Here is a 24,617-nt window from a genome sequence, read left to right as displayed (position 1 = left end):
ACAAATAGGGTCCATTATCATTGACTTTCTTGAAGTTTTAGCCTGACTCTGAACCCGAGGTTCCAAAAGGTGCTTCTATTATTTGAGCTACAGTGCTTTCTAGTTGGATCGCAAGAAAATCGATAATTTTTATAATTTTGCATCCCACGCAGTATGTGACCACGAATTTCAACTGATAACTAATGCCTAGTAAATGAGTACAAGAGTACACTCCAATGTTTTAGATAAACTAATTGCAATGGGGTATCAATTTATGTTTTAACTCAACTTCAAAAATAAAATAAAATAAATACATTTCTGAGTAGTTTGATAGTTCCAACAATAATTGTTAGAACAAATTATGGCATTACATGGTTGAATTTTAAGTAAAATGATTTTCATCAAAATTGAATTTGAGGTAAAATAATTTATGATTAAAAACAAGTTAATAATAAAATTCAATATAATTTTTTTTATTCAACAGAAAGATTATTTAAAATTGCTTTACCTCAAAAAAAAAATTGAATACAAAGACAATATTCATCAAAATGAGACTATACATGTGAAGATTGATATTTCAACATGATTTTGAGCATGATTGGTGATGAATCCAAATTTTGCATTATCAACGCAACTTTTCTGTAAAACAATCATGGACAAAAGAGGTCAAGTTTCCGTGTGCTTCGTACACCTGCATTATTGCATGTAGTAAAACCGAAGATTAACTAAAGCCTTTCTTTCTAGTGCTATTTGAATCCAACAAGCAAACAGGGTAACTTTTTTGTTGTAAAACTGAAACCTTCATGGATAGCATTATGCTCACAATTTCCTAGACCTACCCATACCCCACACAAGTGTTGAGCTACATGCAACAAAAGTATGAATTCAATAATTGTAGGATAATTATAAGCATACGCCTCAATTTTGTATAGTTCATTTCCCCCTATTTTTTTTCTTTATCTCTATATTTTTTTATTACATCACATATTACATTTATTATTTCTCTTTTCATTTTTTTATTCTCTCTTCCCTCCACCTGATCTACCACTAAATGAGGTAGATATTTCCAATTATTCACAGTTATATTCATATATCTCATTTCTTTTTTTATATCCTTCCTCCTCATTTTTTTTATTACATCATTTTTTTCCTTAATAAAACCTATCCTCTTTCTACCTCTTTACACCCATTTACGTTTTTTTTTATCAGGAGGAGTCTTTTTTTTATCAGGACCCATTTATGTTTATGCATATATGAATATGCACCGGCAAATTATTCAATTTTGTTTTTTTATTGAATATAAGTGTAGTTATTCACACTACTTTATAACAACATGCACTTGTGTAAATGTGTAATGTTCCTCTCTGTCACCCATTATTCATAACGTTATAGCAGCAGGTATACATGAAGCTAAAATCCAACTACTATCAATTGAATGGGTAATAGCTTTGCTTCGAATTCATTCCACCCAACCAACGCGGTGGGGAAGCGTATACGTACGTACTTATATCTGCATTCTAAGAAGTAACAAAATTGGTTACTTATCACATATAATCTATAGATATTTTAGTTAGAACATAGAGAACCTTTAGTGGGATTAGCTAGGTTTGCCAACTGTATCAGACAAGGCTGGTGTGGTTTCAATTTTTTGGGTTAGTTTAAATTATTTTCAATCGGTTTTTGTTGAATATACAACTAAGTTAAATACTATATTCATGCTTGTAAGAAGCAAAGTAATAATGTAAAATTAAATATATTATTACATGTTTCTTATAAATAGGATTAGAGGCGGTACAATTTTTGTGCACCAATTTCATTAATTTTGGTGTTTTCATGTTTGTTTTTCTTACACTAACCTTTACTTACATATCCATTACTCATTTAATCTTTTCATCACGCATCGCTCATTATATACACTCGAAAGGAGTATCAATTATCAAACAATCTTTTTTTTTTCCAAATAGGTTTCCTCATTTATCATGAAAAACATTGTGTCTTGGGCTTCCAACGACCGTGCAAACCAGAGTAAAATTAAAAGACACATTCACATTGCATCATGCAACTTGCAATAATGTATTTTAATTATATCAGACCCATAAGATTACTATACAAACGATAAAGTTCTCTCTGAAATATTTATTAAAATAGATACATTATAATGACTTAAATTCGAGATTATTAGTTAAGTTAAAACTAGCTCCAAATATTAGGTAGTATAACTAATTTTAGTAAAATTAATTTAGAACAGATAGAAGTGATTATAAATTTTATACTAAAACATGTGTCACCATGATTGAAAAGAATTGATTTTATGTTTTTGTCCAAACAAACACTGCCATCCGTATGCTTTGAAGAGCCGTCCCAATTACTGCAATCATGTTAAAACACACCGTCATTATTTCCATTGAATGTGGGACTGCTTATGGATTGAAAAGCAATAACAAGATGCAGGAAAAGTGTTATCATATATATGAGTGTTGCAATGGTACTTCCTACATGATACGTGCATGACCACACAATGCATCACTATACCATAACGCACAAGTTCTGTAGTGGAAGTTATTCGTCTCTTTTCTTTCTTTTCTTTTATAGTGGAAGTGGATAACGATGATTGTACACTTCTATGAGCTGTGCTGTGTTCACCTTTGTACGGGGAAAATGATAGGAGAAATAAAATGAGAGACCAATATAAATAAGAGAGAAAAAAATAAAGTTGAAAATAAAAAGTGTATATATATAAAAATTATTGTCCAGACAAGAATAACTGGCGAAACATTGTTATACCTGAGTTTTATTATTTATACACGTGTAGTGTAGTGGTCATTGATTGATGAAGAGCTAATACAAAAACGGTGTCTATACGACATTGACTCGTTCATGCATGGATCCAAAACATCTACGGTTCCTTTTCATGAAACAGTATAAATGCAATTCCAATCATAAAATGTATTTCATTTTATAATTTATATAACCAAAGAATGAAAATATAATTTGATGAATGCGAATCGTACGTAAGATTCAAAATTTCATCTATCGCAACCATCAATTTATTTTCTAATAATTATTTTGTTATTTTTCTCAGTTTAGTTTTAGCATTTACTTTACATTTTTCTTTTTTTTATATCAAGCATTATATATTTTTGTTTTTATATTTATTGCAGAATGCAAACACCAAATATTTCTGGTTATTTAATGTCTGTATACGTGTGTCAATGCCAGTTTGGCATAGATACATTCATGCATGATTCATTTTGAAATTTTCAATGTCTTCAACCTAGCAGGATAGCCACTTCAAACTGCTCCTACAATGATTTCAACCAGCAATCCTAGATCTTAAAGTAGTCAAAGTTATAGACGGGTTGAAAATAAAAAGAAAAAGAAATACCTCTCATTTGATAATAAAAAAAATGAAAGAAAAACATATATTTATATCGAATAATTTTATATTCTTTTAATATACTAATAAATAAATTATTTAATAGATATTTATTTATAATAAATTACACTCCTCTCATTGATCTTTTCATTTTTCATTTTTATTCGGCCAACCTCCTCTACCTCACTTTCTATATCTCAAAAATTGAGCCCTTCATTTGTTTTGTTTAATCTCCTCCATTCCACTTCCTTATCTCAAAACTCAATCCCATTTTTAAAGTTTTTTAAAATTTTAACTATAAATTATGATCTAATGCTATAAAATAGAGAAATTTAATTGACTTTATAAAATAATTTTAAACAGACAAATCAAGACCATTAAACTAAAAGATGATAACCCGAAATCAACAACACTCATTATCTTTAACCAACCACAATCAGGGTGGGTTAATCACCATCCTCTAACATCATATCCCTCTCTCAATCACGTATAGCATAAAACACTAAACACCGAACCGTCGAAGTGGTCCTTCCAAATTCTTAGCTAGGTCATATGGTCACATGAAAATATTACTAGACAGGAAAGATATGTCCTAATTCCAAATGTGGTCTTTTTTTACTCGATCAATGACATTGACTATTTTGACTGACATGGGAAATGAAACAAAAGTTAGGAAAATATTAGCGTGGAAAATAATTTAAAATTTAAAGTTAAATAAAAACTATAAAAACAAAATAAAACACATTTAGACAAAAACTCTAATTTCACCTGAAAAGAATTTTCCTCGCTTGCAAATGAACGTAAAGGACCAGAAAGGATTTCCCATCCTTTTGCATTATCAAAATCAAAAAGAGAAACACATCCATAAAGGTTCATTTTTATCCGTATAATAATTCAATTGAAAAATAGACTCATTGCGTTTCGTAGTCCTATTAGAGGAATGGTATATGGCGTTCACAAAACAACAGACACCAAGTATTTTCAGCGGGGAAAATGAAAATGGGGCATGCACTTACTACATAACAAAGTGTACCTATGACAAAATATTACTACCGTTATCTAATCCTAAATGCTCCTGTATATTTATCCTTCAATAGAAAAACCTGCATTTGTTATCAGAACCGGTGCCAGCCACCCACTCCCACTATCCATGGTTTACCCGTTTAGAATAAGTATCGATACTAAGTAACTCATTTGCTTTCCGTAACGGGAAGGTAGACACCTTCGGCTGCCAACCACACATTGTCAGCACGCTTTTCACGAACACCACAAACCTGGTAAGATAGATATTATAAATGACAAAAATGTTAATATACATCCAACATTTTAGTTACTTATAAAATAAAATAGAATCACTACGAAAAATGACCATATATGCCATGACCACCATTATTCATTGTACTTTCTAAGCCAAATCTAACTTGACAAAATTATAGTTAGTGCCTAAGTCATCTACAGAATACTTGTAGGGTTCTGAAGAATAAATGCAGTAAGCATCGAAAATATTATTCACACATCTTAGTCCTATAAAATGTTTTTAAAGGGAGAATAGAGTATTTTCATATCCAGGCAATTTCTCACCTCCTGCTGACCCCCAGCAATACGACTGTATTTCTTATCATGACTATGTAGATAGCCTCCAGTGTCAATATGCTGAAGGCGAATCCTCTGATCCTGCTTCCAAGTCTTTCCACTTCCTTCTATTATAAGCCTAAAGACAATGAAACAAATATAAAGCACCATCCAGAATATTGAGATCTAAATATTCATCGAGAAAAGAAAAGAAAAATGTCTCACTTCCAATAGTCCCCGGTGTCAGATTCGGATTCTCCTCCAAAACAACTGACCTAATTTCAGTTCAAAACTATGTCAGATATCCAATATCTCAGACAGGGTCTAAAACAGGTTATACTTGACAATCAAAATCTTAACTATAATCAGAAGCTAATTTGAATGCAAAGTCAAAGAGGATAATGAAAGAGATATCTATATTAGCAAAAAGTCCCTCTCTATGTATGTTCTGATAGTTCAAGAATTTTACCAGTGTCAATTTTTCTTGCATCAGTCTGTAGGAGGGGAGACAGATATAGTGAGATAGTTTATAAGTGGTAGTTAATTGCACGAGTGTTGATTTTAGTACCACAACTCTTATCCCACTAGATACTTGATAGTGCCAGCTATATAGATAGCTAAATCAATTGACAGCATTGGGATAAATAATATTGATTTTCAACACAATAGTGAATAACAATTACATCAAGATGCTACAGTAAGTCATTTTCATTGGGTTTTGGTAGCTCAATCCAAAGGACAAGTTTGGAGAAATATTATACCAACAGACCTAGTGGGATAAGGCTTTGTTGTTGCTCTTGTGTTATACCAGTTGAGACCAAAAACAAATAAATTAAAGTAATAATATGTAGAGAATCTTTAAAGAAGTATTTAAGGTTATATGATATATCATTAGAATGGTGCTACATGCAAGGCATCAGATTAGCAAGAGATACCAGTAGAAGAAATGATAAATTGATTACAGGGCAAAAGCTACACAGAACTGCGTATTTTCATTGTCTAAGGTATACAACGTAAATTGGATGTAAAATCAAAGAGAATGTCATTCACAATAAATGGGTCTAACATAAGTTTGTTAAGAGAGGACATAGGTTCAAATCATTATTTAACCAGATTCTAGGTCTGTTGTTCATGCATGGGAAATGAAGTAGGACTAAAAGAACATGTCTAAGAAAAAAATGTACGGCATATGAGAGATGAAACGTAAAATGAAAGGGGGTGGTTCACTCAAAGCTAAGGGAAATAACATTATCGTAAGATGAAAAGGACTAAATAGCAAATAATTATGGGAAAAATCAAACTAAATATTCCAGTTTGATTTAGCTAACAGATTATTGTTAATAGATTAGAGTTTCATTTATAGATAGTGATTGATGAGGCAAGAGAGGCATTGACTGTGTGCACTAAGAAATAAGAATAGCTGTCTAATATAAAAAAATCCTTAAACATCTTCCTAAGTACAATAATATGATTCGCCATTTATTTTTAAAATATCACATACTCCCCGAAAGGGAAATAATAAAAAGAAAGCACCCTCAATTTGGTCCTTGAAGGTTATATGCCTCAATTACATTCGAATGCAGAGTCCTTATAATCAATCATCAATGATACATAGAAAAGGCGGAAACTGCGCTGAAACATTTCAAAATTGGCATATTTACAATCATACATAGAAAAGCAGCAAATATACCATGCACGAAAGAAAAATAGCTTATTTATGATGCACACATTACAGAAATCATCAACAGATCCTAAAGTTTATATCATTTGCAAACAAAAAAACTAAAAACAAGCATTCACCTCAAGATTGCCTGATATCGGGGATGCATGCAAATGGCTGTGCAGCCACTTCCTTGTTCTCATGTGCTGCAATCTAATGATTGTGCCACTTTTAATGGGGTCACCTTGTTTAGCAGAAGTTCCTGGCTCAGGTCTTACAATCTACAAAACAATGCACATATCTTAAGTCAAGACAAAAACCAAATGCCGCAGAGCAAAATTTACGAAAAAAAAATAAAAATAAAAAATTAGAACACACTGATTTACACCGTTATCTAATCATGAATTGCCATATAATTGAAAATTTGTTGATTGTTATAGTAATTACTTTAAAAGTCATGTCTACGTTAATTTCTAATTAGTTGGTAGTGTAAAATTCTTTAAACCATAAACATAGATAATGCAGCAAAAGTGGCTCTCACGTCCTTAGATTTTTTATTCATTCAAATAAGAAAAAAAAAATATGAATGAGGAAATTACCCAGTAACTATTGGAATCGTCGACATTTGGGAAACCAGTAACCGATTGTTGTCCACTGCCAGAACCGTAGGGCACGTCATGAGAATGCAACCGAAATTTGGTCTTCTCGTGCATAAGCTTCAGAACCGTGCCGTAAGTAACCTGCACCTGCACAATTAAAGATCAAGCAATCAGAAATTACTTATTATTAATTGTCGAAAAATTGTATCAGAAAATAAATAAAAAAATCTGAGATCCCAACGGAAAAGAAAAGAGAGAGAGAGACAGAGAGTGAGACCTCGACGCCTTCGGAGGAAGCGGCGGAGGCGGAGGCGGAGGCGGTGGAAGAAGGAGCGATGTCAGAGTCGAGAGTGAGGAAGAGGAAAATGGCGAGGGCGAAGAATCCGAGAGCCATGACGAAGAGCAATGCGATGAACCAGTTCTGCTGCCAGATCGGGAAATCGGATTCCGATGGGATCCGAGATTCTCGGTAAACGATCCGGGTCGACCCGGGTGTTTGTTGAGAAGACGAAGACGAAGAAGAAGAAGGTTTTCTTCGAGAGAGGTTCTGCGAGCCTGAGGAAGCCACGGTTCGAAGCGGGTTAGGGTTAGTACCCAGATCGAAAGAGAGAGATAGAGCGCATTCAGTGAATGCTTGCTTCGCTTTGCTTTGTAAATACTTACACTGCAATGCAATGGACCTTTCTGCACGAACCGGCAAGGACACGGCACTTTACTTTCTTCTACGCGTTACGTGACATGTTTTCAACCAATGGAGATGCAACACGTGGCCGTTTGCATGACGTGGGTACTTATTAGTGGTTCAAATCATCTCTAAAATATTCAGGTATTTCGGGCCAGAGTTATGTTTGGGCCGTTTCTCATTTAGAGCTGCAGTTACTATTCATACTACCAAAATTGCTAATGACATTACTATAATGTGGAACAATCTTGCCTGACGGTGCCACATACTGCTCCCACTCCTCAGAAGCCTGATTGCACCTCTCATATGCAGGATGTCGGGTGGCTCTGAAGGAATATTTTGTAAGCACCTGAACTTCTTCAAAACTCTCTCTGATAGATATGGTGACATGTTTATCCCAACTTTAGTGTACCCAGAGCAATATGTTTGGTTCTCAAAAGGTCTAAGATCTCTTCGTGATGCATATGGAAACTAGACAACATTGGTCAAACACCTCCCTAGTCGAATTAGCCTTGTTGGTACCCCTCAACGGCAATCAACTGCTTGCAATCATACTCCTGCACCTTCTCACGAGTTAGAATGGTCGACAATGCTCAAACACCCATGACTATAAACATAAAACTATTTATAGCGTCATTTAATATCAACAAAGAAACAATTAAGTACACACAAAAAAAATACTTACTATGAGTAGCCTCATATAACCTACCATCTGCATGCTCGAATACAAACTCACACATGACAGTTGGTCATAGAGATAAGTTAGTGCAGTTACTCCCCAAACGTACTCATTGCAGTGATCTAGATCAATGAGGTACTTTTGGTATTTGATGTGTAGATGGGTTAGAACTCTTGTTGACAGAAATGGTATTGTTGAGCAAATAGGTCATAGCAACCAAGAGATAGGACCTACTAGCAACATACGCGTGAGACAACCCCTCTAACCAATTTAACAACACCTTGTTGCCTACTAATGCCACAGCATCTGTCGCATGGTTTTTCACAATAGCAAGCCTGGACCTCAACAAACATCTGATTTCCTTCTTAGTGTAGCTCGTCTATGTGTGATACAATCATTGGGTGGTATCCGTGCATGTGCCTAAATTAAAATGTTATAATTGGGTATCTGTTTAAAAAAACCCACACTTTATAATAGGAAAAAAAATACATCCTTAAAAAAATGAAGAAAAATACAATTTTATCCATGACACCTAGGTCATTTGAGGGCATGATATATCAAATTAAATTTTGGTACTTTTTGCTTAACTTTCTTCATTTAATAATTTCTCTCTACTTTTATTTTAAAAAACATTTGCATCAAGATAAAAAAAATGTGATAGTATTTTAAAGGAGAAAAATGTTAGAATTACATTCTCTAATAAACCTTTGTAGATAAATTCTCTTTTATTAATTATAGTTTATAGAAAACTATAAAATCATTAAAAAAAATCATATAAGAAATAAGACCCACAAACTTTCTGATTTTTTTTGGATAAATTATAACTAATATTTTTTTATGATCAAAATACAACTAATACGAGTCTAAGACAGATTGTTTAACTATTTTTTTTAAAAAAAAAAACACGTTTTATATAAGTGGTTTTTTTAAAAAAATTATAAGATTTGTTTTAAAATAACTACTTATATTTAATAGAAGCAGTTCAGAGAAATATATCAGAAAATGATAAATCTTTTTATTTATTTTTAAAAATTATTTAAAAAAAAGCTTAAACAAACAAATCCATTATTTGTCCAAAAAAAATGTGTTAAAAAAGTGTCTTTTATGAAAATAAATATGTATTTATCCTTAATAAATATATCTATATCTAGTAAGAGAACTAGTAAAATGAATAAATATTGACTACTAGATCTTATCTTGAATGGTCAATATACTAAATCGAATTAAAAAGTTAATGATTTTTTAAGTAATTACATAAATTAAATTGTGAGCATTTATGTATAATCATATGATTAAGATTCAGTTCTTTCATACTCACTTAAATGTCTTCCTCTCATAAAATATATCGTTATTACTATAATTAAAATATTTAATTTAGAGATCTTTTAGTTTTTATTTTTATTTTTTATTTTTTTCATTTTAGAGACCTTTTTGCTTTTATCCTAAATTTTTTATTAAAGTAAACTAAAAAAAATTGGCAATGTGAGACGGATTCCATTCTATATCAACTCAAATTCACAAGCCCGCGAAATCCGAACAGAGCGAGTGCTAGATTCTCATTTAAAACATCCAAATTAAATTTTAACATAGAAACAAAATATAGTCCACATTTTATTATTTGTTTTTTAATAACTATGTTTTATTAATTTTTAAGATTAATGTAAAATTTTAATTATCAATTATCAAATAATAAATAATTATATTAAACATTGCTTTTAAAGTATTTATTATAGAAAACAATGAATTTATTATATACAATAATTAAACAATAATATAACATTTTTACCATAAAATATTTTATTTAATTGATGAAATAAAGTAAAAAATATTATACAGATTATATATTTTATTTTTCTGCAAGTATTTTTAATTACACACGTATACACAATTAAATACACTCTCTCTCTATATATATAACCGTTCCCTTATATTGATACAGGTTTTAAAATTTCCCTAAAACAGACCTTTCTTTCTCTTGTTTAGATTTTTTTTGTGGTGTCACCAGGCCTCTCTGTCTTCTTGTTTCTCGTAAAAGGGGAAAAAGGGGGAAATTTTCTTTAAGTAAAGAACCCTAATCTTTCTCTTTCCATCTCAAATCGATTCGATTGGAGGTTTTCAGGGCATCGATGGAGTGAAACAGAAGAGAGTGTGTGGCGCGATTCCGTGTTAGATCAGAAAGAAGAGAGACTCAGAGACGGCACCACCAAATCCAATGGCGGGAGCAGATAAAGAATTGGAAGAACAACTTCTCGAAGCCGGTAACAAGCTTGTAGATCCTCCTTCGTCAGTGGAGGAGCTCCTCGCACTCCTAGAAGTAATAACGCCTTTTCCCCTTCTTTCTTCTCTTCAAATCTTATTATTTTAACCACTTGCTCGTGATTTTTTAGATTTGTTTTGGGGGTGTTATTTTTTTTCTTTTCATTTTTACGTGTTGAGGCATGTTGCATCTCGTTGCTGTTTAATCTTTTATATAAATCAGTGGTAGAAAAGTGACGATTACTTCATGGAATGTTTGATTTCAAATTGTTATTCTATTACCTCAATTGGTTTGCCCGTCAAGGGATAAGTGTTATACCGTAGGTGTTAAGTTATAATAGACATCCTATGTTACGGGGTTCTAATTGGTACGTGATTGCTAATATTATTAATTTGTTGGAATTAATTATAATTAACATCAATCTTCTTAGTTGTTTGGCTAGGTTTGTGTGAAATAAATGATGGAAGTGAAGAAAATTGAATTAGGTCCTGAAATAGGCTTTGTTCGGTTTTTATCAATTATTAGAATTATTGATTGTTGATTATTGGTTTGATGGTGAGTGTAGTAAGCAAGGGGTTTGGGGTGGTGCCAAGTGCTAAGCTAGTTCCGGGGATGTTGGGCTTGGTTCTAGTGGTATTGCAGTGGTTATAGCAGAGGTGTTTCCCTGGCTTCACCGTGTAAAGGTTGAACTCCCCCCACATTTTCAGAGCACCACCATAATCTGCTGGCTTTACACCAAGTCCAGCAAGACTCACCCTCCATCTTTTGTTAATTTGCTGTTAAATATCTTGGCCTTTTTTGGTTTGGTGAGGTAATTTGGGAGGTTTGTGATGATGGGTGTGAAAGTTATCTATGATGAGTTTGGGGATTTTATGTGGAGCTAGGGGGTGTCAGGTTGGGCTATAAATAATGTCTGAAGATTAAGAGGATGGGTTGAAAGCCTTATCCCACTAGGTAGGGTTGGCTACATGGATCACATGACACCATTCTTCTTGGTTAAAAAAGAACAAAGTTTCTGAGATATTATTTTCAATGAGATCCATCTTTACCAATTCCTACAATGTCCTTCTTGGTCTCCCTCTCCTCTTTTCTCTAGTGCCTCTCAGGACATTCTTTGTACATCTCCTATTCACCTTAATCTGCTTTTTGTCGTCCTTTCTTCAATTGCTGCTGCACCAATCACTTATTATACACAATAGTTTTGTATCTTTTCTTTTCTTGCATGGTCATACATCCATCTTAACATTATCATTTCTCACAAGACCAGCATTGTTTAACTTCCTGATGGGCTATCATCTAAGCGTTCTTTAGCTTTGCAGGTGATGGAGAATGTTCTGTTTTAAATAATGTCTCTGAATTCAGGCAATTCTAAGAAAGGTTGATTTTATAGTTTTATTATATAAAAAATTTAAAGTACTGCTAATGTTTGAACTTTGAAGTGAGGTGAAGCTGAAAATTTCATTTCTGATAAAAGATACGCAAGTCTAAACAGTCCTAACTAAATGGTTGGTCAAAGCATTAAACACAATTTTGTGATTTTAATTTTTACATCTTATTTTTCCCTTTGCACTTCAGCAAGTAGAGAGTTGCCTGTCAAGGGTTGAACAGTCCCCGACTGACTCTATGCAAAATGCACTCTCTCCATCATTGAAAGCATTGATTGCAGAAAAACTTTTAAGGCACTCAGATGATGATGTCAAAATTGCAGTTGCATCTTGCATCAGTGAAATAACTAGAATCACTGCACCTGAAGCTCCTTATGATGATGATCAAATGAAGGTGTGCACAATTTTTTCTACTACAATATATGAATGGACTTGACTGTTTATCATGGTCTGTACGAAAGACATCAGTAAATCAACTGAATTTTACCAATACATTTTCATGCAGGAGGTATTTCAATTAATAGTATCATCATTTGAAAATCTACATGATAAGTTAAGCCAAACATATCCAAAGAGGATCTCAATTCTTGAAACTGTTGCGAAAGTGAGATCATGTGTGGTAATGCTGGACCTTGAATGTGATGTGCTGATTTTGGAGATGTTTCAGCATTTCTTGAAAGCCATAAGGTAAAACTATAGTACCTGTTTTGGACAAGTTCAGCATCATTGTGGCTTTAAATACTTTGTTATCTATAATTCTACTTCAAACATGATTTGATTATTCTGATCTTTTACTACATAGTCCGTGTGAACTATCTTAATATGTGTTTATTTTTTCCTGCTTAATACCTAGCGGTAAAGTTGTGCCTTGGTGACTTGTTGGTCATGGGTTCGAATCCGGAAACAGCCTCTTTGCATATGCAAGGGTAAGGCTGCGTACAACATCCCTCCCCCATACCTTCGCATAGCGAAGAGCCTCTGGGCAATGGGGTACGAAGTTTTTAATACCTTGTAAACGCGTAATAACTTGTGTGATTACTGATCACTTCTTTCCATATATTTTTACACTCTGATGCACGAACATTTTAAATTTGACTATGTATCCCTGTAGAGGATACTGATACATGTATAGTATGGTTCCCCCGTATTAGAGCTTAAGTTCCTTTATCTTTAACCCTCTTGTGTACATTTTTTCTTTGGATAATGAAGGAATCGATTTCATGACTTGAATCAAGCATTTTTATTTGAATTCGACTACAATTATGCTTCTTCAATAGCTTCTGTAAGAGATTAAAGACCAACAAAATTATTATGATGATAGCAATTAGTAAATTAACCTAAATATCAACTATATTAAGAAAATTGAAGATATCAAGAAATATTAAATTAATAAAACATAAGCAATATATAAATATAAATACTCCCTCCACTCCTTTTTAATTGTCACATATTTTAGAATTTTTGTTTCTATTTATCTGTCAGTTGCAAAGTTCAAGATCACATTAATTACTCTTCTATCAATTATGCCCTTACTTCTCTCCTAATCTTTACACATGCATTTATTGTGGAGTGAAAAGAAAAGAGAACAAAATAGGAAACCCCACAATTATTTTATTTGAATCAAGAAATTTTATTCTATTTCTTGGTTTTCACTTAACAACCTTAAATGACAGTTAAAACGGAACTGAGGTAGTATATTTTACTAAATATATATTGCCATATCTGTATCCTGATTTTTAGAAAAATTTTTGTATTTATGTATTGTATTGAAACCATTATTTGTACTTGTACCTGTGCAACATAAGTGTTACATATATACAAATGCATTTTTTAAGACAGCTGGAAACATTTAACGTGTGGGGGTCTATTTGAAAATTTCAGGGAACATCATCCAGAAAATGTTTTTTCGTCCATGGAAACAATTATGACCCTTGTTCTAGAGGAAAGCGAAGATATATCCTTAGACCTGCTGTCTCCACTCCTTGCCAGCATTAAGAAAGACAACAAGGTTGTAGTTTGACAATTAAAATGTAGTAGATTGTGATTTTAAACTTGAACCTTGTTTATGTTGTCCAAATTTTATCATTGTTTTGATGTTGATAATTATTGTGATCTAGGAAGTTTTTCCAATAGCCCAGAAATTGGGGGAGAGGGTCCTTGAAAGCTGTGCAACCAAGCTTAAACCCTACTTGGTTCAATCAGTGAAATCATTGGGTATATCTGTGGATGATTATAGTGCAGTACTTGCTTCAATATGCCAAGATACATCTGATGACTTGGAGAAAAATGATACATGTGTTACTAGTGAGCATGTGGTAAATTTTCGGTTGGTCTTTTGTCAATTCATGTTTGAAACATTACATGATGAGAAAATTCATGAAATTTTCTTTTGGTCATTTTGACTTCTTTCAGGAAGATAAGAGTGAGTCAGCAAAACAATCACTGGAGGAGTCAACACATGTATGCCCCTACTTTTATGTTCCTGCTATTTATGTGTCTTTTGGTTCTAATTTTTTATAATTGAATACTGGAATATGTTGATTGTGGTTTGATCAGGTGGTTAAAAAAGATTCAAGGGAAGTTACATCCTCTCAGCAAGAAAATCCCGATGATGTGAATAAATCTCCAAAGTCAGTCATGAGCAATGGTGTTGCATGTGTTGGAGAAGATAATGCTTTAGCTGATTCCGAGTCCATTAAAAAAAAAGAGGATGCTGATTGTTCTAATCACTCTGATGGTTTGAATACTTTTGGTCATGGGGTGCATAATGATTTGGACATTGAAAAAGTTGACAATAGTAAACAAAAAACAGAAAAAGCTACCAAGAAACAACGAAAGAAATCAAGCTCTTCAACTAAATCGGCAAAACCTTCCAAGGGTCAAGTTGCTACTAATGAGAAGGAAACTGAGAAAATGCTCGACTGTGAAAGCAACTGCAAGATAGTTCACAGTTCCCCTCACGAGGACCATTCTGTTGAAGCTGCAGGACCTTCAGAGAATGACAAAGAGATTGATGCTAATATTATGTCGCCAAAGGCATGCAATGATGATTCTGAAATTGTTGCTTCTCCACCAAGTGAGAGCCTCTGTGATGAAAATCATTCCAAGAAACTTGGACAATCAAAAAAGAAAGATGACCCTGTAAAAGAAGGGACTGCAGAGGATGTTTCAAAGGTGTCAGCTAGTGATTCAGAAGCCAAGCCTACCAGGCGCTCAGTGAAAAAGGCACTTGGTCAGAAGTCTGATGTGAAAAAAACTAGTGTGGTAGATTCAGTTAAAAAAGGAAGTGGGGCTGCAAATGATGCAGATGCGAAAAAACACTCTGCCAAGAAATCTGATGAAAACAAAAAGGGTAGTGGTGGATCCTCTTCAAGGCAGATGGAGTACAAGAAAAAGGGAGGTCGGGGGAAAGCTAACTCTGAAGCAGATGTTGCAAAATCATCGGATGTGGATAAGGTATCTTTTTGAGCTTTATACGGTACTTGATTCTTTGCTACTGCTTATTAGCATTAAAGGAATCACTGTTTATTATTTAGGAAATGGTTTCTTCTCCGACATCTGGTACAAAATCAACTAAAGATGGAAAGTCAGAGGAGACTCCCAAGACAAATGTGAAAAGGAAACGCACTCCAGGAAAAGAAAATGTATGTATCCTGTTCACTCTGAATTTTTAAATTATTATATTCAAACTTCCAAGTCATAATTGTTAGGGATCTTTTACTTTAGGAAAATTCTTTCAGTAGCTATGTCTTGCTAATCCTGAATTTTCTCTTCTCACACTGATTGCTGATTATCTTGCTGCTGCATCAGGACTCTGATGTGAAGGAATATGGTGAAAACCTTGTTGGTCTACGGGTCAAAGTTTGGTGGCCTAAGGATCATGAGTAAGTACTTAACATATCTTCAATTTTTACATGTCCTCACTTGAAATTTTGGTCAACTTGGGGCCCAGAAGTGCCTTGTGCTATTTTGCATTTACTTTCCAATTTTAATCTTAGTTTTTTTAAAATTTGGTTGTGTTGAGATGTGGAGCACATGCTTTCAGACCTCTTAATCTGGACTAAATGTTGCTTTGTGTTCATGATATTTGCATTATTTGTATTACAGGCACAATTACTGGATGTATCTTTGTGTAAACCTTTTTGTTAAGTTATCGCGGTCTTGTTGATTTAATTTATTTCAACAGTTTATATGTTAAATTGTCCCTTGTCATTATTACACAAAGTACTACTCAAACTATAATTGGTATCTTATGTAAAATTTTGTGTGAAATAGGTGGAAAGTGGAAAGAATATATGTTTGAAAACTAGGGTATACCGTCGTGCACATTCTATTTGTGATCAGTTTGCCTGTTTATTTTGATGTGATAGAAATATTTACTATATATTTTTCACTGACACATAATCTGTTACAGGTTTTACATAGGTGTTATTGATTCTTTTGATTCTGCCAAAAAGAAGCACAAGGTGATTTGACAGTTTATAGAGACATCTCTGTACCCTTCCTTCCCATCACTAAAAGCTTTGTATTTGGTCTTCTGTGTTGTTCTCCCATTTAAGTGTCTTTAGCTATTTGTTGGAAAGTCTAGATCATTTGTTACTTTTCCAAAATTACCCTTCAGGTTATTGGTACTCATTTTTTCCAATAAAGTGTGCTAGCCATCTTTTGCAATTTTCACAACAGAGCAAATGAGTTTAGCTTATCAGTTTATAGTATTGACCACAAAAATTGTCATGTAATTAAGGTTATTTGGGTAAAAAAAAAACTAATTGATGCAAAGAAACAATTCAAGAGGGTCTTATGGAAAGGGACAGGCATGTTTCTGAAAAGAATTTTATATATAGGAACGAAGTTAGTAATTGGAAAGGTTTTTCTGGAAAGTGAAACACAAATAATGAAAACGAAAATCATTTGTGTTTTTCTCATAAGCTAGACAGAGTAGCATGTGAAGAAAAGCTATATCATAAAAGCACATTTTTCAAAGCTTATCCAAATGAATCCTTATCTTCTTGTTCTTTATTTAGGTCTTGTATGATGATGGTGATGAAGAAACATTAAATCTCGTGAAGGAAAAATGGAAGGTCATTGAAGCTGACTCAGATGCAGATGAGGTCGGTCTCTGCCTTGTACTTTTCACACCAATTTTTCTGTGTCTAAATTAATGGAAACTATTTCTATGGACAGGAAGAACGAAGTGATCGTGCAGATCTTGATGTTTCCACTGATATGTATGTACTGCATATTGTTAATGTCATTTACTTTAGTTACATCTGGATGTATTATCCTATCTTTATCTGGTGTGTGTATTGTGATGTTGCCCTTTTGTACAATTTGTGTATTGTGACCGTGTGTTCTTGGCTTAGTTGGTGCTGTTTGTCTGTGCTTGTCACTTATTTGTTGCATAAATGTCTCCTCCTCTGCTCATTCCAGGGTAGTTGTTGTTGTGCCATACATTTGATGTTCCAATTATGTCTGCGGCCTTCAATTATTGAAGCTGTTGGATATCCAGAGCATGTAAGGGTTGTGAATTTTCAGATGGATTTAATACATTGTGTTGAGTGCTAAAAAAATATTTTTAAAAAAACTTTTAATATCCTTTAATTTGAAGGTAACTTCTTTGACACTGATATACTACTCATCTGTTAACTGATATATAAAGATGGAAAAGTTTCAAATTGTAGGATATGGCTATTTGTATTCCTCGTGAAGCAATTGGGCTATGTGCTGCATTTGTTTGATTTTTTATCAATTAAGAATGTGTTAGTAGATTGCTTAATGTTTTCCCTTTGTTTTGAGATTCAAATGGACATGTCTTGTTTGTTGCTGTATTTTGTGATTCTCTTTGATGCTGTGGCTTGCATGGTGTGCTTTCCAGCTGTTTCTTTATTTGGTCTTATGTACATTGCATGGTTCTCTGATCCTATTCAGGTCACTGAAGAAGAAAGGGAAAGCAAGTGCTGGTGAATCAACCAAGCAAGGAAAGATGGATGCTTCTTCCAAAAGGTTGGTGAATATCAATTAACCTATTTCAGTGCCACGTCTTGTTTGATATCTAAATTTTTTACTTCAATTTGTAGCGGTGGAGCAGCAGCATCCAATGGATCAAAGGGTGCATCCACGAAGTCTAGCCAGAAGGCCAAAGATGGCAACAAATCCAAAGGTTCCAAGGCTAATAGCAAATCTGAGGATAAAGTTAGTAGAAAATCTAAGGACGGCACTCCTAAAAGTGGTAGCAGTAAATCTATTGTTGCTGCTAAAAAAATGAGTAATAAATTAAAAAATACGGATACTTCCAAGACAAGTGAATCAAAGGATGATGACAGCAGCAAACCAAAACCCTCTGCCAAGTCTAAGCACGAAACCCTAAAAAGTGGAAAATCCAAGCAAGAAACACCAAAGGCTGCCATTTCCAAAGGAAAACCTGTTAAAAGTGGTGGAAAGACTGATGTTAATGGTACTGGCAAAGTGAAATCTGGTTTATTGAAGAGAAAACATTTTGAGAATGAGAACTCAGATGTTTCAGCAGGAGAGATAGAAGATTCCAAGGGCAAGACTGCAAGTTCATCAAAGGCACAAGGAAGTGAGCTGAAGAGTAGAAAGCGTCGGAAAACCTAGAAGTGGGTATTTGTTCCCCCTGTTTATTCCTTAACTGGGTGCTTGTCTTCTGCTTATCAGTTTACTCTTCTTCAGAGCATTTAATTTTTTCTTCCTGTGGCCGGAGTGATCAAATGACTTTAAGCTGTGTATCAGGTAGCTGTTCACCGTTTTGTGGTAATTATCCCGTTGGTACTAGCATTGTTATCTTTAGTTATTGGTTAGGCCAGTTTAGTTGTAGTATGGGTTAGTATCTTTAGTTATTCTAAGACTAGATGTATGTTATTTAAAGGCAACAATGGAAATCATTTGGCTAGCAACCTTCATTTAAAGAATGCTTACTACTTACCCAATTAACGTTTTTGCATTGCTCAGTGTTGAGCTGTGGTTGATTTGTTGAGACAATACGTTCACCATAATTGATGTGGTGGAAGCTATTGTAGTTGGCCTGTTGAGAAACACTAAGTGGATAGTAATCTTTATATGGTTTTATTAGGTTTCGATTTTTGCATGTTTGAGTGCTATATAGAAAATGATTGATTGTTTTGACTCATTATCGATTGTCACAAGTAACAAAAAATAATAAATAATCTATTGGTTTTGTTTCAATAATCGGTTCACATAACAATCAATTGTCTTGTTTTTTTTATTCCTAAACTCAGACATCCTGCGTTGAATATGAATGTCTCTACCAAACTAGGCTGGAAAATTGTACTGTACTGAAGAATTATAATATCGTTGAGACGTATGAGGCCAAAGTTTTTGATGTTTCTACGATATAGCATTATGAGAAAATGATTGTTTTCAATAATTGATATTTCACATTGATTCCAATTTTCACCTTACCTTCACCAGGTTTCGTGCCAGTCCACTACTACTGTGAGTACTGACTACTGGCATGAGCTCACTAGTGATTTTAACCTTTTTTGTTAATATATTTTTGGGCCTTAGGGTGAATGTATTAGTGTCGACTATTTTTATATGAATGTCCTTCTTGTTTATAATTTGTTAGTTGTTAGAATCCCAAATCTTTAGCTGCCTATGATAGTTGATTTTTAAAATATGATGTAATTCTCTACTTTTATTTTATCTCCATCTTATTGGTGATTATTGTTTATTAGTCTTTTCTTATTGGTCAAACGTTACTGCAAAGTGAAGTTACATGTCGTGTAGCTTTACAAGAATTTTTATTGTGTTAGTTACTATGTTATTTTACCTTAAAGTATATGTTTTGATTTAGAAGGAAAAAAATTTGCGAATATTTCAACGACTACAATATACCGGGCTTATATATCGAGAATAGTATTCGCCATCTTAAACTATTTCTTTTTTGTTGCATCTTAAAACTAATTTATATTTAATGCTATAAAAAAACATATATATATATATATATATATATATATATATATATATATATTTTTTTTTAAATTTAAAAAATTAAATTGTCTAAAAAGAAAGAAAAAATCACTATTATTGAAGCACCAAATATGGAAAAAAATAAAGTTTTTCATATTTTTAATAATGTCAAAAATTTCTTAAATGAGTGGATATCTTTTTTTTAGTATGAAAAAGGATTGTACATTGATAATGTAAAAAAAATTTATATTATTCAATTATAATTTATCATATATGATAAATTAATTAACTTTTAAAATAATTATTCTAGAATAATTTAAACAATAATTTATGATTTAATAACTAAAATTATTTCACTCGGAATGTATAGACATCAAACTATCTCTCTCCATATATATAATAATGGGTCTATTATCTTTTTAACGCTTAATTTTTTTAAACCTTTTATTTTTACTTTCTAAATTTTTGTTTATTTGTTTTTAGTTTCTTAACTCTTTTTTTATACTTACTTTTAGTTCCTTAATTTTTTTTTGTCATTAGGAATAAGGAGAGAAAAAAAGTTAAAGGACTAAAAATACAATTAAAAAGTATAAGGATAAAAAAGATTAGGGAAAAAAATAGTAAGCCGTATAATAATTGAAAATGTTGACAACACTTGCTATATAATTTAGTTTGTTTAAACAAAAATATTAAAAAAATTAATTAGTTGATATATATATATATATTGTACACATATTTCCAGAATAAAATAAAGCCATGCTAGAGTAATTAATAATTATGATATGTTTAACATTATATATATAAAAACTTTAAAAATTCTAAAAAATTATATAAGTAAAAAATTCACAAAGTCTTACAAAGTAAAATGAGACCAACATAAATCTTACCAAAATACAAGTATTCGTATTTCTTAAATTTTTTCTTCACACTAATTTATTTTCAGTTTTATCTAATATAAAATCCCATAATAATCTTCTACAAAATAATTCTAAACAAAAGCTTAGTCTTATAAAACAAAAGAAGATTCTTTTAAATATTAATGTTTAAAAAAATTATATGTTTTCAAATAAAAGAAAATATCATGGATAATAGAACATTCATTTGCAAAAAAATCAAGGTAAGCAATTAGCTTCTACTTGTTTAGTGATGATAGAAATATATTAGAATTTTAGGAATTGAAAACATATATCACGAGTTTACAATAATTCACATATTACTCAACCAATTGAGTTATATCCTCGGTTAATGAAAAGATTGATATAAAATACAAAATTTATAACTACCATAATTATATTTCTAAAATTACAAATGATTTATAAGGTAAATAGGCTTTTTTAATTAGTTAGATCAGTAAATCTTAATCAATAAATCTAAACTTCAAACATAAGGATCAAAAGATACAATCAAGTAAATTTTTTAATTTCAACACTTTGAATGTGATTTTATAGTTCATAAGATATGAATAATAATAATAATAATAATAATTTTATGCTAAAGTTATTAAATTTAATATGTTAAATTTTATACATTTAAACTTAAGTGTTTTTGTAATCTTTAATTGTAAAATGGAAAAAATGACTTTTTTACCGTTATTGTAAATAAGAACATATTTTATTATTTTTATAATATTTAAAGTATATACAAATATTTTGAATAATTTAAAATATAAAAATTAATTATATTAGATATATACTGATAAGATTAAACTTTAGTTAAAACTTGTTTTAAAATTTTTTAATCTTCATTAGATAATTTACGAGACAGGGATGCGGATCCTTTCCAATTTAAAAGAACTGAAAAATTGTACTATCCATTGATATTGCAATAAACGAAGCTCAATAGTATATTGCACTAATATGTAAGTTAAGCTACCTAACTACTCATATTTTAAGCGAGAAAAAACTATGCCAATATACATTACTTTTGTAATATAAATATAAAGATAGTCTATTTAATACTTCGTGATAGTTGAAATTTTCTATTGTTCAAAAAATTAACTCCATTTGAAAAATAAGAATAAGAATTTTCTGTGTTATTTGTTCAATGTCGATGATTTTAGGCTAAATAAATAAGAAAAAAAAAAGTATTGATTGTGAAATCCTATTAGAAATGGAGGAGGGATTTAATGGGTCAAGGTACAAAATTGGTCCACAAAAGAATAGTCCATTACAAATAATATGGCAAAATCAGAAATAAATTGAGTAAAATATTAATATTTCTTATAAATAGTGAATTTTGTCTTTAGCAGATTATGAGTAGTAGAAGTTATAGATTACACCTCATTCTTTGTTTTTCTATTGGTAACAAGACTTTTATTTTCCTCCTATTTTCTTTCTATTATCAGACATAATTTATTTTCTTTTCGTTGAAGAAGGTTATATAAACGTTGGTAAAATACTTAGTCATATTTTTCTTTCATCCTACATACCTTTTCTACAATTAGCTAAAAGATGGTTTGAATTTTTTGTTATGGACTTTCCTTTTGAATCCTATTTCTTTTTACACGGATTAAGTTATTGAAATTGTGTTTAATGCCTTTTTAGTTTTAATTATTGTCACTCATTAAGAAATTGATCCATGATCTAAATCTTGTAATTGGAAAATTAAGATTTAGACTATTGTAATTTAATAACCATATACGATTCTTGAGCCTAAGAATAGGGATAGATTTTATGCATCCGCGTAAATTTCCTACACCTAATGCTTGCTACTAATTTTGCACATTAGTGCTTACGAAATTAACTCCTAATTGGAAAACCTTTGCTATTCTATTAGTAGCATAAGTAAAGTCATTTGCCCATGCCATAATGCTATGTTTGGATGAGAAAATTAAATTAATTAAAATATTTTAACTGGGATATTAAAATATCTTCTTGTAATTTGTTTGGATAGAATATTTTAAAAGTAATTGAAATATTATTATTTTTTTAAAACATTTTAATACATTAACTTGACAGAATTTCAAAATCTCAGCAAAACATAAAGGAATTAAAATTCTTCACTTTGTATAAAATATTGTATGCTTAGGACGCTCACTCTTCATAGCTCTCTCTCCCTCTCTCCCTCTCAGCACACCTTGGTGTCATGAGCTACCACCTTCATTGATAAGTAAGTTTTTCTTTCTGTTCATCACAATCTTTTCTTCCTCTCACTGATAGGTTTCTCTCTCTCTCTTTCTCATCTGTGTTTTTTTCTTTTCTTAAGTTTATGTTTCTTTGATTTTGATTTCATTTTTGTAGCTATAAGGTTCGCTTGATTTTATTGATTTATGTTTTGTTTTCTATTTCATTTATTTTGTTTCAATGATTTTGATATGTTGGTGGGTGTGGAATTGGATGGGTTTGGAGTTGAGATAGGTTGTGAGCACCATATGTTTGTGAATATGCATCAAATAAAAAGAGATATAATCGATAGACTGTGTTTAATTTAAATCACTTTGGCTTGCTTTCACACGCGTTTAATTGTTTATCATTGTATTGTATGCTTCTTTGACATTCGTATTTCATTTCTACTTTTGTTTGAATATGAAAGCCCAAGTGAGTTGTGTTACTTGTCTCTGTTTGACACCTTTAGCTATGTCCTCTGTTATTTCTTATTGTATTGGAGCTTAAGCCAACATGTGGGTTGGTAAGCGTGTTCACTGTTTTGTATTTGTGTGCCTTATTTACTTTAGTTGATCAAGCTGATCAAGAGAATTGCATACCTCTGATTTGTACTTGTATTTGTGAGCCATAATCTCTAATCTGAATAATCATTTGTTAACGGTTGTCTCAAATTTCTGCATCTCAATTATCCACTTATTCTTCCTATATACATGTAGTATTATGAACAAGTACCTCCACTTTTTGTTTAAATATTTATTTTGCCGTATCCCAAAATCTCAAATTCTTTAAGGTATGTTCATGTTCCAAGTGTTTTGTTTTATTGTGAATAAAATAAGCCCGAGACGTTGTCCTAAACAATGATTCTCCAAACTTCATTGCATTTTGGATGAAAAGTTTTGTCTTCATAATCTCCATCATGGTTAACAGTTTAGGGAGATTTTGGAAATAATACATGTAAAGGTTGATTTCTTTTAACAATTATGGTTGTATTATAATGATACTGACTTGAGTATTATTTCCACCCATTGCTTAGAATCTCCCTCTTTAAAGAAAAATATCCATGATCCATGTATAATATTTTGTTTATCAGTAGATCTATGTCTAATATGTTCATGTTGAAACTTTATTGTCAACTCCTAATATATAAATTGTTTGTGAATCGTGAATTTTAGACTTAGAACAAGGTTAAAGAAACTTTTCTTTCTCATGATATAGAATCTATGATTTAAAACAAAAGTTTGGTCAAGTTTATGATAAGTCTAAATTATTATTATCATTGACTTTGGTCAAACTCCCATGTGGTGCTGCTACTGCTCTATATTTGCCAAAGGCCATGGACATTGTGAGATAAATTCTATGAATGAGGTTTTTGCC

At 31.9% G+C, this 24,617-nt stretch overlaps 2 protein-coding genes across 4 annotated transcripts; one reads left to right on the top strand and one right to left on the bottom strand.

Moving 5' to 3' along the window:
- Positions 1 to 4,117: 4,117 nt before the first annotated feature.
- On the bottom strand, positions 4,118 to 7,877 carry LOC100811638 (stromal cell-derived factor 2-like protein-like). Of its 2 annotated transcripts, none has more exons than NM_001255421.2 (6): positions 7,464 to 7,872; positions 7,187 to 7,327; positions 6,728 to 6,868; positions 5,153 to 5,202; positions 4,937 to 5,066; positions 4,118 to 4,629 (listed from the first exon to the last, which is right to left on the bottom strand). In NM_001255421.2, exons 1-6 carry the CDS (start codon positions 7,578 to 7,580, stop codon positions 4,546 to 4,548), a joined length of 663 nt encoding a protein of 220 aa, NP_001242350.2. In that variant the 5' UTR covers positions 7,581 to 7,872; the 3' UTR covers positions 4,118 to 4,545. The 2 variants fall into 2 exon arrangements, with proteins under 2 accessions (NP_001242350.2, XP_006577853.1); XM_006577790.3 differs by having other exon boundaries at positions 4,231 to 4,629; positions 7,187 to 7,333; positions 7,464 to 7,877.
- Positions 7,878 to 10,476: 2,599 nt separating this feature from the next.
- On the top strand, positions 10,477 to 19,242 carry LOC100809147 (nucleolar protein dao-5). 2 transcript variants are annotated; one of them, XM_014774489.3, is made up of 15 exons: positions 10,490 to 10,861; positions 12,124 to 12,181; positions 12,380 to 12,583; positions 12,695 to 12,876; positions 14,071 to 14,197; positions 14,307 to 14,504; positions 14,602 to 14,649; positions 14,746 to 15,645; positions 15,726 to 15,833; positions 16,000 to 16,073; positions 16,604 to 16,655; positions 17,214 to 17,300; positions 17,374 to 17,417; positions 18,118 to 18,192; positions 18,267 to 19,242. In XM_014774489.3, exons 3-15 carry the CDS (start codon positions 12,428 to 12,430, stop codon positions 18,802 to 18,804), a joined length of 2,589 nt encoding a protein of 862 aa, XP_014629975.1. In that variant the 5' UTR covers positions 10,490 to 10,861; positions 12,124 to 12,181; positions 12,380 to 12,427; the 3' UTR covers positions 18,805 to 19,242. The 2 variants fall into 2 exon arrangements, with proteins under 2 accessions (XP_006578118.1, XP_014629975.1); XM_006578055.4 differs by lacking the exon at positions 12,124 to 12,181 and having other exon boundaries at positions 10,477 to 10,861.
- The last annotated feature ends 5,375 nt before the right edge of the window (positions 19,243 to 24,617 follow it).

Source organism: Glycine max, chromosome 4 (genome assembly GCF_000004515.6).
Source record: "Glycine max cultivar Williams 82 chromosome 4, Glycine_max_v4.0, whole genome shotgun sequence".
In the NCBI taxonomy this organism is placed as follows: Eukaryota; Viridiplantae; Streptophyta; class Magnoliopsida; order Fabales; family Fabaceae; genus Glycine; species Glycine max.
Note: the sequence above shows the minus strand (reverse complement) of the source record. Positions and strands in the feature narration are given on the sequence as shown.